Source organism: Anthonomus grandis, chromosome 11 (assembly GCF_022605725.1).
Source record: "Anthonomus grandis grandis chromosome 11, icAntGran1.3, whole genome shotgun sequence".
NCBI lineage: Eukaryota > Metazoa > Arthropoda > Insecta > Coleoptera > Curculionidae > Anthonomus > Anthonomus grandis.
The window spans coordinates 18276064-18289939 of NC_065556.1; the positions used below are offsets into that span (position 1 = coordinate 18276064).

General features: G+C 33.0%; 1 protein-coding gene across 1 annotated transcript; it reads right to left on the reverse strand.

Annotated features, from left to right (window-relative positions):
- Positions 1 to 11504: 11504 nt before the first annotated feature.
- Positions 11505 to 13868, reverse strand: LOC126742172 (polycomb group RING finger protein 3-like). The gene has a single exon (XM_050448746.1). The coding sequence runs from the start codon at positions 13866 to 13868 to the stop codon at positions 13185 to 13187; it is 684 nt and encodes a 227-aa protein (XP_050304703.1). The 3' UTR covers positions 11505 to 13184.
- Positions 13869 to 13876: the final 8 nt, after the last annotated feature.

Consider the following 13876-nt stretch of genomic DNA (forward strand, 5'->3'; position numbering starts at 1 on the left):
AATTTTTTCTATAAGTTTTTCAAGTATTTTACGGCCACTCTCAAGTGAAAATTGTGGTCTTAGAAATTTTTGCTATTTTAGGTTGCTTTATTACTATATCTATACTCATATTAAATTTAATAAATTTTATTTCAATCCACTTAAAAAACTTTAGAGAAGTTACTTAATGGAAATAATGTCTTGAGGTAAAAATTGTTACACTGTGTGCGTCTGGCGAGCATGACATTAATTATTGATGTTCTTGTCATGGTCATATTCATTAAGTTTAATCTTGCATTTTTTCTCTTTCAGCTTCTCATTCAGGATCGCCACCATATATTTCAGTTTTATTTTCATCTTAACATCTCTGTATCTTTTTATGGCTTCTCTTTGATTCTTATGCAGTTAACGTTGACTGATATCACTGTTTATGTGCACCATATGATAAACACCTTAATAGAGCATTTCTGGATGGAATCTTGTGCTAGTGAAGACATTTTCATTTCTTTGTTTACTACACAGTATTAATCTTGAAACATATATAATCAACAAGAAGAAAAATACAACCAAGTTGGTCATACGACCCATTTTTCTATTCCAAGAAAACTCTTAACATTAAATAACCGCTCCAAAAAGTCTCTCATTAAGAAAACTGAAAAACAATATTTTGGAGGTGTGTACCATACGTCACACTCCAACCTAGTCAGACACCCAAACAAACCTTCTGTAAGCTTTTGTAAATATTGCATCAGCTTTTTCTTCATTGGATTCACTTACAAGTTATGAATGAACCTTTTTAGCTTATTTTACTATATGATATTGTAGTACTACTTGGATGATGCAATGTTTGGTTCATTGATATGTGTTCTTTAGCTAGTATTAATTATACAGGGTATAATTGGGTTATTACAAAGGTTAATATTTGATTTTTATAGATAGTAGCGCTAATAGGGAAGTAGAGAGCGATACTTGTGAAGATGTGTTTCTGGTTATTGACTTCTTCAAGGTAAGGTAATTAGAAAATGTAAGGATGAAAAATTAAAAGAAATCATAGATCAAACCACCAACTTGTGTATTCACCTTTAGTACCTCTTGTTCTGGAGGAAAAGTAAAGTACCAGAGTAAGAAACCTCGATTTGCCACTTTATAGTATAGATTTTATTCAGTACCTACAATATTATTCTGCTTCCACATTCAGTTTATTAGTATCTTGAAAAATCCTCTCTGCTTTTTATAAGTCTTTTGCTACATTATTTTTTGTATATAAAGTGAAATAATGGTGATTTTCCATGAATCCCTTTTAATACTAGAACGTGTTTATTCTAAACATTTTCCTTTTGCAACTTTTGAACTACAGGCTAGTATATCACATCAAATCAACCAAATAATAATAATTTCGCATTATTTTATTAAAAATACGAAATCTACACATTTTTTAATATAATCGTCATTACACATAGATCGCGTCGAGATTTAGCATAAAATTTGCATTAGTAATAATAAAAATTCCTTTCGTAAACAAGATTCTCATGAATATGTATTGGAACTTAAAAACTGGACTTTCAGGAATAACAACGCTAACAATGCCCCGCGGGCCCAACAATATCGTGGCGTGTTCAGTATGCATTCTAATATTACAAGGTGGAAAACATTTCTCAATAAAATGTTAAGTAAATATTGCTTAAATTTGAATCTAATTAAAAAGTTATTAATTATTCTTATAATGGATATATTATTTTATATTTTTAGTACCCCTGTAGTTTAGGACAAGCAAATAGCTTATAATTGGAGCAACGAATGTTGGTTAAAAATTTTTCACTTAATTTATTGAAATAAGTGTATTTTAATCATGAGATCAATTTTAAACCAAGTTTGTGGTATTTACAGCGTGTCCATTTATTACTACCTTCCTCTAAAGCTACATTTTAAATTGTTTTGACTTATACAGGGTGTTGACAAAATGCGTGACAGTAGAAATTTATGTTTTTTCATGCAAAACTTTACATATTATATAATTTTTACATTCTTCGTAAAATTCTAAGAAATTTGATGTCATGCATCTCATACTAAATCAAGTAGTTTTTAAATTAGATACAGTTGATTTTTTTTAGTTTAAGAGGCTACAGAGCTATAGCTACTATCTTAAGTTTTTACGATATGGATATGTTTAAAAAAAAATGCTACTGTCACTGGTTTTTTCTTAGATGGGATGTGAAAATCATTTTATCCTTTAACTACTAGTTATAGATCTATAGCCTTTTAAAGTTGAAAAATGCTGATTTTCAACTGTCTCTAATTCAAAAACTACTTAATGAAAGTATAACATGTAATACATGAAATTATTTGAATTTTGACGCATAATCAGAATATCAAATATTATATAGGATGTTCCATTTAAAAAAACATAAAGTTCTTTACTGTATTTACTGGATATCTGCCTTTATACATTACTTGAATGGAATAGTTAGATATTTTGTGAATATGCTTTGCTACGTTATTTATCAGTGTCTTATCACTTTAGTTGTTTAAAAGTTTAAACAAGTGTAACAGTCAGTATTCCTGTGTGAAAGATTCTGCATATTACATATATTGTGAATGTACCCTAGAGTTACTTTTACGTACTGGAAGCATTTATTTATATTTAAATATCGTTAAAAATATTGCAATCTGCAGTTAATAAAAAATAATCTGCTTGTGTTTAGAACAAGACTTCTAATTTCTGAGAGATTAAAATTACTAAGCAATTAAGACATTTGTTAATTGATTTAGAATCTTTTTAACAAAGTCAACGTCAGGGCATTGAATTTTTGTCTTACAATATTTTCTTGTAAGATAGTTCTTGAATATTGTCCAGTGGTTTAGCACTTCATATAATACACTCTATATTACATAATCCATTAGTATAATTGAACAGGTGCTAAATACCTATAGATAATTAGTCTCACAGACAAGGGCGTCGCCAGCCGGTAAGCTAGGAAAGGGCAGCATGAAAGAACTAAAGACAAAAAACAAAAATTTTATTAAAAAAAAAATAAAAACCGAACAAAATATTTACATGAAAATCAATTGAAACATAATCTTCTAGGGTTCTTTGCGAATACGTCAGTCACTTTGTTAACAAAATCGTCCAAGTTTTTAAAAATGTGTTGCCTGTGTACACTCATCATAGCGAGGCCATTAAGTCGAGTTTCAGACATGGTGCTCCTCAACCAGGTTTTGATTCTCCTAAGGGAGAGCGCCCACCAAAGGGGCGTGACAAGTGACAAGTAGCAAGTAACGCGCGTCTAGCATGTTACTTTAAATGAAACCAATGACAACGAATGATTTAGAGCACACCAAAATGACAGTGGCAGTGGCATCATGCAGCTTGCTACGCCACGTCGTTAAAAATAGAGCTTGTTCTACTTTTTGCCACGTGCTACTTGCATTTTGTATGTGTGTTTGTTGACAAATTTAAATATGGAAGACAGTCCAGAATTTAATATTCATTTTGTTTCATTCATTGAGAAATTTCCAGGCATCTATGACAACACAAGTCCGGAATATTCAAACAGAAATGTCCAAGAACTTGCATGGGAAAAAATTGCGAGAGAAATTAAGGCAACAGGTAAAGAAATCATTATTTATTTATCAATAACTTTTTTGATTAGACGATCTGTTTAAATTCTTCAATGGCTAAAAACATGACATATTTTTATTGGCATGTCCAACACAATACTTGTATTGAATTATTATTGGCTATAATATGTTCTTTCAATTGGAATGCCGGATTAGTAAAAACTCCATCATGAATACGTAGAAAATTGTGTAACACACAAATAGCTTAAATGATGCTATCAATTTTATCAATATTGCAACATATTGGAGTGTCCAATACTCTGAACTTTGAAGTTAGCAAACCAAATGCACACTCAATAGATCTTCGCCCTCTAGAAAGTCTGTAATTAAATATTCGTTTGTCATTTGTTAAATGTCTTCTGGGATATGGTTTCATGACACGATCTAAGAGGGCAAAAGCTTCGTCTACTACAAAATAGTAAGGAAAACTTGCATTATCAAACATTTTCTCCTGGCAACGGTTTAGATTCGGGAAGATCAAGTTCGCCAACTACTGCTTTTCCAAATGCGCTTTCTTTGAATACTTTGCCATCACTATTTCGTCCATATTCCCCAATATCAACCGACAATAATAGCCCGTCTGCATCAGCCACAGCTAACAATACAATAGAAAAATATCCTTTGTAGTTGAAGTATGCTGACTCAGATTTCAAGGGGGCTTTAATCCTGATATGCTTTCCATAGAGCCACAGCAATTAGGCAAATTCCAAAGTTCCCAGTATCTACTCGCTGTTTTAAGCCTTAATTGTCTTGATGGTTTGGGCAGATACTCTGGCTGGAGTACTGTCCAAACTGCTATAGATGTTTCGTACACAATTTTGCGTACAGTAGTATGTCCTCTTAAAAAATAGTAGGATAATGCTTCAAACGAACTACCAGTAGCAAAATATCTGAAAAAAAAACAATGCTTGTATAAAAATATTTCAAGAAAGTATTGTTTCAACCAATAATATGTATTTGTTGTAGTTGTGGTTTGCAAAGAACGGTGGAAGAACTTGCGAGGATATTACACATGATATTTGAAAAAATTTACGCCTTCTGGTTCTGCCGCCAAAAAAACGCGATCTTACTACCTCGCTGAATACATGTAATTTCTCACGCCATTTACCAAATCCAGGCCAATGAAGAGTAATCTAGAACCTTCATCGCAACCATCTGACTATTCCTGTGCGAGCAATAGCGACGATAACGAGTCGCAATGTAAAAATGAGGAAGATAATGAATCCCAGCATGTAATGGCTTTAGAAAATGAGTCGCCTCTTCTGTCACCGGCCGAGAGCAATTATTCGACTGGCAATACTTCATCCAGTGTGCATAATTCCCAACAAATCTTACTAGCCAAAAAACCTCGGTATAATCCATAAAACTGCAGTATCGTCAGAAGAAGTGAATAAATCCGCGCTGGAATACTTTCGGTCTAAAAAGACGTCTGTAGGAAAAGCATCGACTATAACACCATTATGAAGACATTTCCCTCCTAATGAGCATGGTACCTGACATGAAAAAAATGAACGAAAACCAAAAAAGACGGTTTAAAATTCACATGTTGTCAACTGCTGGCAATATTTTGGAAGAAAATATAAGTAGTTCCAGCACCACGTGTAATAACGATGGACTGTTAACCTGAGGACAGTAACTGAGCCCACAACATCAGTCCAACAAAATTTATTGGAGTTTTTGGACTTCCAGCGACCAGAGTATAATGAATAAACGTTTCTGTTATTAATAAAGAACATATCTTTTATGTTACGATGAATAATGATTATATGATTTAATAATAAAAAATAGATCGATACCTTATTGTTATTAATAAACGTTCTGCAGGTGATATTGCATATCTATAATTTGTATCCTTTTTCGAAATTATTGGACTAATTTTTGTCAGTAATAGCTCAAAAGTTTCTCTTCTCATTCTGTAGAAGTATGTCCTTGCATCTCTTTCCAATAAGGGTGTACCCAAACTGACATTGCGGACTAGTTTTGTTCATATTGTTCACGTTTAAAAGCGTTAGCATAACTTCATCCTCAGAGGGCGACATTTTGAATTTAACTAACCTTTTTAATGTCATGCTACTTTAGTGTGCGCTACCTGCCACGCCAGTGCCACAGCATAAAGAAACTTTTTTTCGAAACTTTTTTTTATGCTGTGCCAGTGCCATGCCCGTGCTATGTCACTGCCATGTTACATGCCACGCCACTTTGGTGGGCGCTCTCCCTTAGGCTACTAAATGACCTTTCGACTGTACAAGTCGTACAAGGTAATGCAACAAGGATCTGTAAAGCCTTCTTAATATCAGAAAAGAAATCATCAGTTTCCTTGAGGATGTCCACAACACTCATTTTGACCGATTCTGGTTTTTCCTCCCATATTTTTTTCCAAAGCTCTATCTCATTTTGGATATTTGTAACACCGTAAAAATTTTTAAATTCCTTGCAAGCCTCTTCAAGTTCTTCCAAATAAAATGTTTTTCATTTGCGCAGGATGTAGTTTTGACAAAGTAAATGATGGTCTATTTTCTTCAGAAAACCTTATTTCTAGGGAATTTATAATTGAGTCCAAATAAGGAATTGTTATGGACTTGCGCCAAAATTCTAAGGGGCTTTTTGATGGGTGGTTGCTACGGTGTTGTTGTCTTTCAGCAGTACGCGGTATTGATTTCATATCCAATCCAATTTTTTCCGCAATAACAAAAGCATCTTTGAAAATTTCTTCTATTATTTTTTCGGGATTCTCACGGTGGTTTTTGATCAGTTTTAAAATACGACCAATATGCTGTGATGCCTGAACTGCATCCAAGGAGACTGATTGGAGCACGTTTACTGTTGGTTCTAAAAGAGCGGAATATTTGGCTATCAATCCAAAGCTAAAAATAAACGAAACTTTGGAAGCTGCAGCATGGAGCTGATATGCATGTTTCCTTGTCGCAATATTGCCATCTCGAGACAGGGTTTCTAGTGCCTCCATTATATCACAAAAGTTCTCTTTAAAAACTCTGATGCTCTTGTATTTCTCGCTCCACCTTGTTTCGCACAGCTTGGGAATATTGGGTATTAATTTTCTTCTTAGAACCGATTCACGAAAAAATGTAATTATATCTTTGATGGCCCCAACTGTATTTCGGATCTCCGGCAGAGCATTCAGATCATTGATTACCAGGTTGAGTTTATGTGACGAGCAATGAAAAAATAGTGCTTTCTTGTATTTTTTACGCAAAATAGCCTGAACGCCACCTTCTTTTCCAGACATCGTGGAACAATCTCAAACCAACGCATCTATCTGGATCGAGATCCTCTTTCGTCAGGAATTCATTTATTGCCGTAGCAATTGATTTAGCGTCCAAGGCTGTAAGCTCAGCAAATCCGAGGAATACTTCTTCAATGTTGCTGGTTTCCTCATCAAAATATCTTATGCCAACTGAGAGCTGTTCCTTTCCAGAGATATCCGCTGTTTCGTCTAAAATGCTCCATGCTTGCGATATCTTCACATTTTTGATGCAATCGGTCTTAATAACATCCCCACAAATACTGATAATCTCATTCTGGATGTGAACCGATTGATAACTTGAATTTTTCTTTCCATGCTCAAGATGGTTTTTTAAAATAGTGTCTCCTGCGTCAATTCGCATCTTATACAGCCCTTCCAGAATTCCATCACCATAGCTTGCCCCTCTTAATGCTAGGTCGTGGGATCCGCAAAACGCAATACAGGAAATAATCGATCTTATAATTTTCCTGTTTTTTTCAAGACTTTACTGGCACATTATCAAGAAAAGATTTAGCTGCTTCCAATGCCGTCTTATGAAAGTGAGTATCTGCGTATTTTCTGCAGTATTCATGAACATCTTTGAACTTACAAAACGGCCTTATAATGAACGAACCTAAAACACCTCTAACGGAGCTCAGATTGGGTGGAAATAGTGTACAGAATTTACAGAAGGCTCCTTTTTGTTGGCGGGAGTATGCTAACCATGGTGAGTACATTTCCAACCAGGAATGATTGAATTTTCTTTTCAGATACTGGGCGTCTTTGGCAAAGTCGTACGTTTTCCGTAGTATCCGTAGGTTCTTGGCTCAAAGTGAGCGTAATCGTTTCAATTCGCTTTTTACTTGCGAGCGCTTCGAGCCCCCGAAATGTAAATATGTATAGGTATAGTAAAGCCTTATCTTAGATTGAAGTTACCTAATAGCCTAATTATTAAGTGAAATTAGAAATTAATAAGTGATAAGTTACGAAATATACGTTTTCAAAAGTAAAGTTTCAAGTTCAATTTTAAAGTTCATAGCGTTAACCTCTAGGCCTCTAGGGGGGGGGGGCAGCTGCCTACCAAGCTTAAAGACAAAAATAAAGCATTAATAGACAGTTGATCCTCATTTCATATCTTGGATGTGACGGTTTTAGTCTTAACAATTTCTCATTTACTTAGTTATTGGAGAATTTTGTTGATGACAGTGATCTGATTAATGTTTAAAATATATTTTAACCTGTCGTGTAGAATTCATATAAAACTAATTTTATCATTTCAGCAACATGGATTTTCTATAAAATTTCGCTAACAATTTTAGAATCATTAATGGGACTTAAAATAACTGAGATGCTATTCTTTTATAAGATCTCTTATTTAATGATTAGCACACCTATTAATCCAGATATATTTAAAGCAATTCTAAATAAATACATGAGAGTTATGGAATGCACGATTATGAGCTCCTCTTGTAAAAGAGAACGTTTATTTCTACGAGAAGAAAATTTATGTATAGATGAAAGTTTTGGCCTGTAAACATTGCAAGTTTATATTCTCTCATGGTATTATTCCTGGTTAAATTAATATTCAGAAATCCTTCAATTTATAATAGCAGTCATATATGCCACTGAAAATTTATCACCGGCATCAAACCACCATCCTGCTTATGAAACAAGTATTTCTATTAATTGTGATTTTACTCTTAAGTATGATGTTTATTATTATGATTTTCTAAACTGTGATTTTATTGCCATTAATAATTACCTTGCTTGCATGAATTGGAATACTGCTTTTAATCAGAAGGATATTAATAAATGCATTGAGATGTTTGTTCCAATTAAACATTTTAAATCATCTAATTTTCCCACTTGGTTTGGTAGAAAATTACAGAATCTTGTTATTCAAAAAAAGATTGTTCATACAAAATTTAAAAATAGTAAGGATCCCATGGATTATGTTAATTTTTCAAATTTGGGGAATAAATGTGATGAATGATTTAGGTTATATATTGAAAGATTAAATACTGAAATTTCACACGATCCTTCTTCATTTTGGAAACACATCAGTAGATTACGTAGGTCTGATTCATACATAGCATGCATATGGAAGCCGAGGTTGCTGGTAATGGTCAAGATATTGTAAACTTATTTGCTAGGTATTTTGAAACTACATACAGGCAACCTGTCCGCAAGGCTCCTGACTATAAATTTGATTACAGTCTGGATTTAAATCGCATTTCTTTTTCTTTATTGGACATATTTGATGAAATCTTACGCCTCCCTGACAAACATTCTTTTGGCCCTGATGGTATCCAATCTGTTTTTCTTAAAAACTGTGTGTGCACTCTTGAGCAAGATTCTGCATCACCTTTTCAATCTTTGCTTGACATCAGGCAAATTTCCTGATTATTGGAAGGTAAGCTTTTTAACACCAATTCATAGAAATGGCGATAGAACTGATATTTGTAACTATAGAGGTGTGTGTATTCAGTCTGTAGTTCCTAAGCTGTTTGACAGGCTGTTTTCTGTGCGATTTTCGTGGCAATGTAGGCAATTGCTTAGTGATCATCAGCATGGTTTTTGTCAGGGTAGATCTACGGTGACTAACCTGTTGACTTACCAATATGATTTGATTGGTGCTTTTGAGAGGTCTGTACAGGTCGATAGTGTGTACACAGACTTCTCGAAGGCCTTTGATAGGGTTGGTCATGAACATCTAGTTCGGAAGTTTGGGGCTATGCGCCTTGGTAGGACTTTGGTCGAATTTTGTCACAGTTTTTTGACTGGTCGCACACAGTTGGTCAGTTCGCATATTGGACCGGTCTTTTTTAACTTGTTCATAAGAGATTTGAGTGATGTAATTGTTCATTCAAAACATCTTGCTTTTGCTGATGATTTTAAACTGTATTAAGCCATTGAGTCATATCTTAATGCTGAGCTACTTCAATTGGATTTAAATAGTGTTGCTGAGTTGTGCAATAGCAATAGTCTGGAATTGAATGTAAAGAAGTGTGTATGTATTTCGTTTGGTCGTTCTAATAAAATTATTAATTATTAATACACAATCAACAATAACGAACTCAAGTTAGTTAATACAGTTAAAGATTTAGGTGTTCTTTTCGATACCAAGTTAGCTTTTTTGCAGCACATTTTGGATATTACTAACAGAAGTATGCGTAGTCTTGGTTTTATCACTAGAAATAGTGTACATCTTTCTTGAAAAATAGTTACACCTTATTGTTTCAAATTACTTTATTACTCTTTGGTACGTTCCTTGCTTGAGTATGCGTCTGTCATTTGGTCCCCTTATTATGATTCTCATATTGAACGCCTTGAGGCTGTACAAAGAAGTTCTTAAGATCCCTTGCTTATAGAGCTGAAGTTAATATTTTTGGTAATTATTACATCGACTATAATGCTATGCAGTGTCCAACTTAATATCCCTAATCTTGAAGTCAGACGGCATTATTCTGATGCTTTAATGTTTTATAAGATCTTAAATGGTTTATATCATTGGCCTACCATCTCGGAAGCAATTCCTTTTAACACCTATCAAAAAAGGATCAATTCTTCTATGTTTCGTTTACCCTTTTATTCGGCCAATTATGGGTTTTTTTCTTCACTGACTAGGACTTTGCGTTTCTTTAATGAAAATAGTTTGGATCCATTTTCCGGCGGCTTACGGTCATTCAAATCAAAAATAAATAATCTTACACTTTAACCTACGTTCCTTCGATAGTGTTAAGTTTTTAGTTAAGTTTTTAGCCCTGTCGATGATTGTTTTTTCAGAGGTTTTATCTTGGTATATTTTTTTTTGTAATTCTAGTATTGTATTTACATTGTTATATTATCTATTTTGTTTTTGTAAACTGGCTCTGCCGTATATTGAAATGAATAAATAAATAAATAAATAATTCTTAAGGCACGAATAAAATATAACACTTAAATAAATTTGAAACTGAAATGGTCAAATTTTCAAAGTCTGACATGTTGCAAATTGCTTTTAAACTTTCTTAAGTTTCTAAACTTTCCTTAAGTCGGTTCAATTCATATACTATGACTATATTATAGCAATAAATTTTATCGTTACCACTGGGACCCTTGAAGATCTTACACTCTTACAAACAGGTGATGCCATCATATTACTAATTCATAAACATTTTTAGTGGGTTATTAGCTTGATAGTCATCCAATTATTAACTTATGTTCCTAAGGTGGATGTGCAAATATTTATTTGGCTTTACTTTGCCGATCATATTTAAAACATTGTTGATCAGAGTAATAACATCTAAGTTCATCTAGATTAAACATTTTTACAGCAAGCACTATGGTTGTACGAAAATCATTAAACTATCAATAATTTCCCTAGATATAAGCATTTTATAACTATAGTTCTTCAAAAGGTGACAAGTCAAGACCTTTGTTTGACTGATGAGCTACATGACTTTATATTGACCCATAGTGATTAGATAATTCTATTTTGGCTTAGGTAGAGTAGAACTCTTCTACTCCTTGGCTCATGTAAAAGTATCTTCTGAGAAAATAGTTAATACACCTGGTGTTCCAACGGTCACATCTACAGAGTGATTAATATAGTAAATCCAAATAAGATAATTATTTTATTAATTTTTCTGAATGATAAAAGGAAAATAAAACACACTTTTTTACTATCTGTACAAACAAAATAATTACATAGTGTATATTTATAAAATTTGGTGTACATCTATATTGTCAGTTATAATACAGTACTAGGTCCCTCCTGGTGTATTTTCTAGTTATATTATATACATTTTTTATCTATTAAGCCATATTTTAGGTAACTATGAATGTTTCTTTATTAGTTTAGAAAAAATATTGCACTAATGTTGTCTTTGTTTAAATCTTGAAATTTAATAAACTCTTAGCTGTCAAACACGATAATGTTATCCTGCAACTACTACGATAAATCTTAATTCTATATAGTTAATGCACTTTTTCACACATATTTTTTGATATGTTGTATATTGATGTTTCACGCCTCATATTGTATTATTTTATATAATTTGTCTATATTATAAATATTATTTTATATTTCTAAAGTATTGCATCAAAATTATAATAGAGATACATATATGTATATTAAATATATTCGTAAAATATTTTACAATTATGCCACTTTTCTTGTTCAGAAGAACCATCTGAGTCATGTTGTGTAAATTTAAATCTATAGAAGTATCGGAGTCTGAATTACACTAGATCCTTTATTTTGATAATATGGCAGTTTCCCTTTATTATTAGTTTAACTATTTCTTCTTAGTCTCATGTTTTATATTCTCTCTTATCATTTGATTTAAAAATGACCTACTAAATTAAAATGAGAAGAGGAAAGGTTAGACTAGGAAGCATTACATCAGAATGCTTTATGATCTACACATCTCAACTTTTTGCTAAATGTCATTTCTTCAGACAATATACAATATTTCAATTTGGAACACTTTGCAGATGACACTGCAATACATGCAAAATCAAGATCAGAAGAAGCAGCCAGGGTAGGAGGTTAACAGCAGGTCTATGAAATACATAATAATATATCCCAGAATCCCATGAACTTCCTTAATCAATAAAGAAACATTGGGAGTTCAACAAGATTAAGAATCAGCAATACAGAGAATTAGGACCAAGACCAACATTTTGAAGAACCGGATTAGAAGCTAAAGATAAATCCCAAAGGTATATATAGACCAATATTGGAATCCAAGTTAATATTTATAGCTACGCTTAATAACCACAACTTATATTAAGGAAATAGGAACAATAGACTGACAAATAATCAGAGTCACAGAAGAGAATTATCACACACTCTACTAGAAAGTCAAGGATCATCCCATTAATGATGGGTCAGACATAGTTTCATTACCAATATAATCTACTATATTGGTCACCGTGATACAGAGGCAGAAACATGTTTCTGTAGCTATAGAGATACATCATTGAACGACAAAGGAGAGTAATTTTATCAATAATTAAATTTTACCAATAATCAAATGATTAAGATTCCAGGATCTGTATGCATCAAGATCTGATAAAAAACGAAAAAAGCTGCTCACTATGGCAATATGTAGTTTTTATAAAGTAAGCAATGAAGTCTTTGGTGCTCTTAAGATCAACTTTTGCAAATATATGGTCTATCCATGAGAAAAACGAAACACTAGTTAAATTGAAATTTATTTCCGTCCTTGGAAATATGATTAATATGAACGTTTTATGTACCGCTTTTATAAAAAACTGCTAGCATATCATGCCTAGCAACCAAAGCTAGCAAAAGAAAACTAAAATTTGTAACGTAGTTTCTATTCTCCCTAAAATTCTAAATGTCAATCTTGGGACGATATTGCAATATTATAGGAGGATTCTGAAATCTCCATCTAGTAACCACGACAAACTTCAAAGTGTGATCTTTCCCTAGAAGTTCGTCGTTGCAAAGTATATCAACCTCTCTATACTTCTCTGTTCCATTCAAGATTTTCATCGCAATAAATTTCTTTAAGTGTAAAATAGTTGCCTGAGCGGAACACCTTATGTATCTCCTTTTAAGCGATTTTAAATTCGGACTTATGCATTCTAAGCATACGTTAACCTGTTCGTCTTGCCTGTGATAATCCGATGCTGCATGCGGATCGTTCTGATCTTCTGAGTTCAAGTCTAAATTCTGTAAAGGTATGTCTTTGGGGTTAGGCAGACCTCTCACTTTATAAAACTCTCTTTCTTTACTAGTTTCATCTTCCAACAAATTTGGTACCAATTTATAAACAATATCTTGCATAGTTCGGTCAAAACTAATGTACTGCAAAGGGTGGGACTGGTGTATGACAATATTGCATGTAGGGCAAGTATTATTTTCCTCTAAATGCTTCACCAAACAGTTCTTGCAGAAAGTATGTAGGCATTCCGTTACTGTAGTAGCATCTATAAGATAACCTTTGCATATTTTGCAAGTTATGTAACTGTTTATAGTTCGGAGTTTAATGCGCCTTTCTGCTAACTGAGCCATGACTCTAA

Bases quoted from the DNA above. Each gene is read 5' to 3' on its own strand.
- LOC126742172 (XM_050448746.1), bottom strand. From the start codon at position 13,868: ATGGCTCAGTTAGCAGAAAGGCGCATTAAACTCCGAACTATAAACAGT.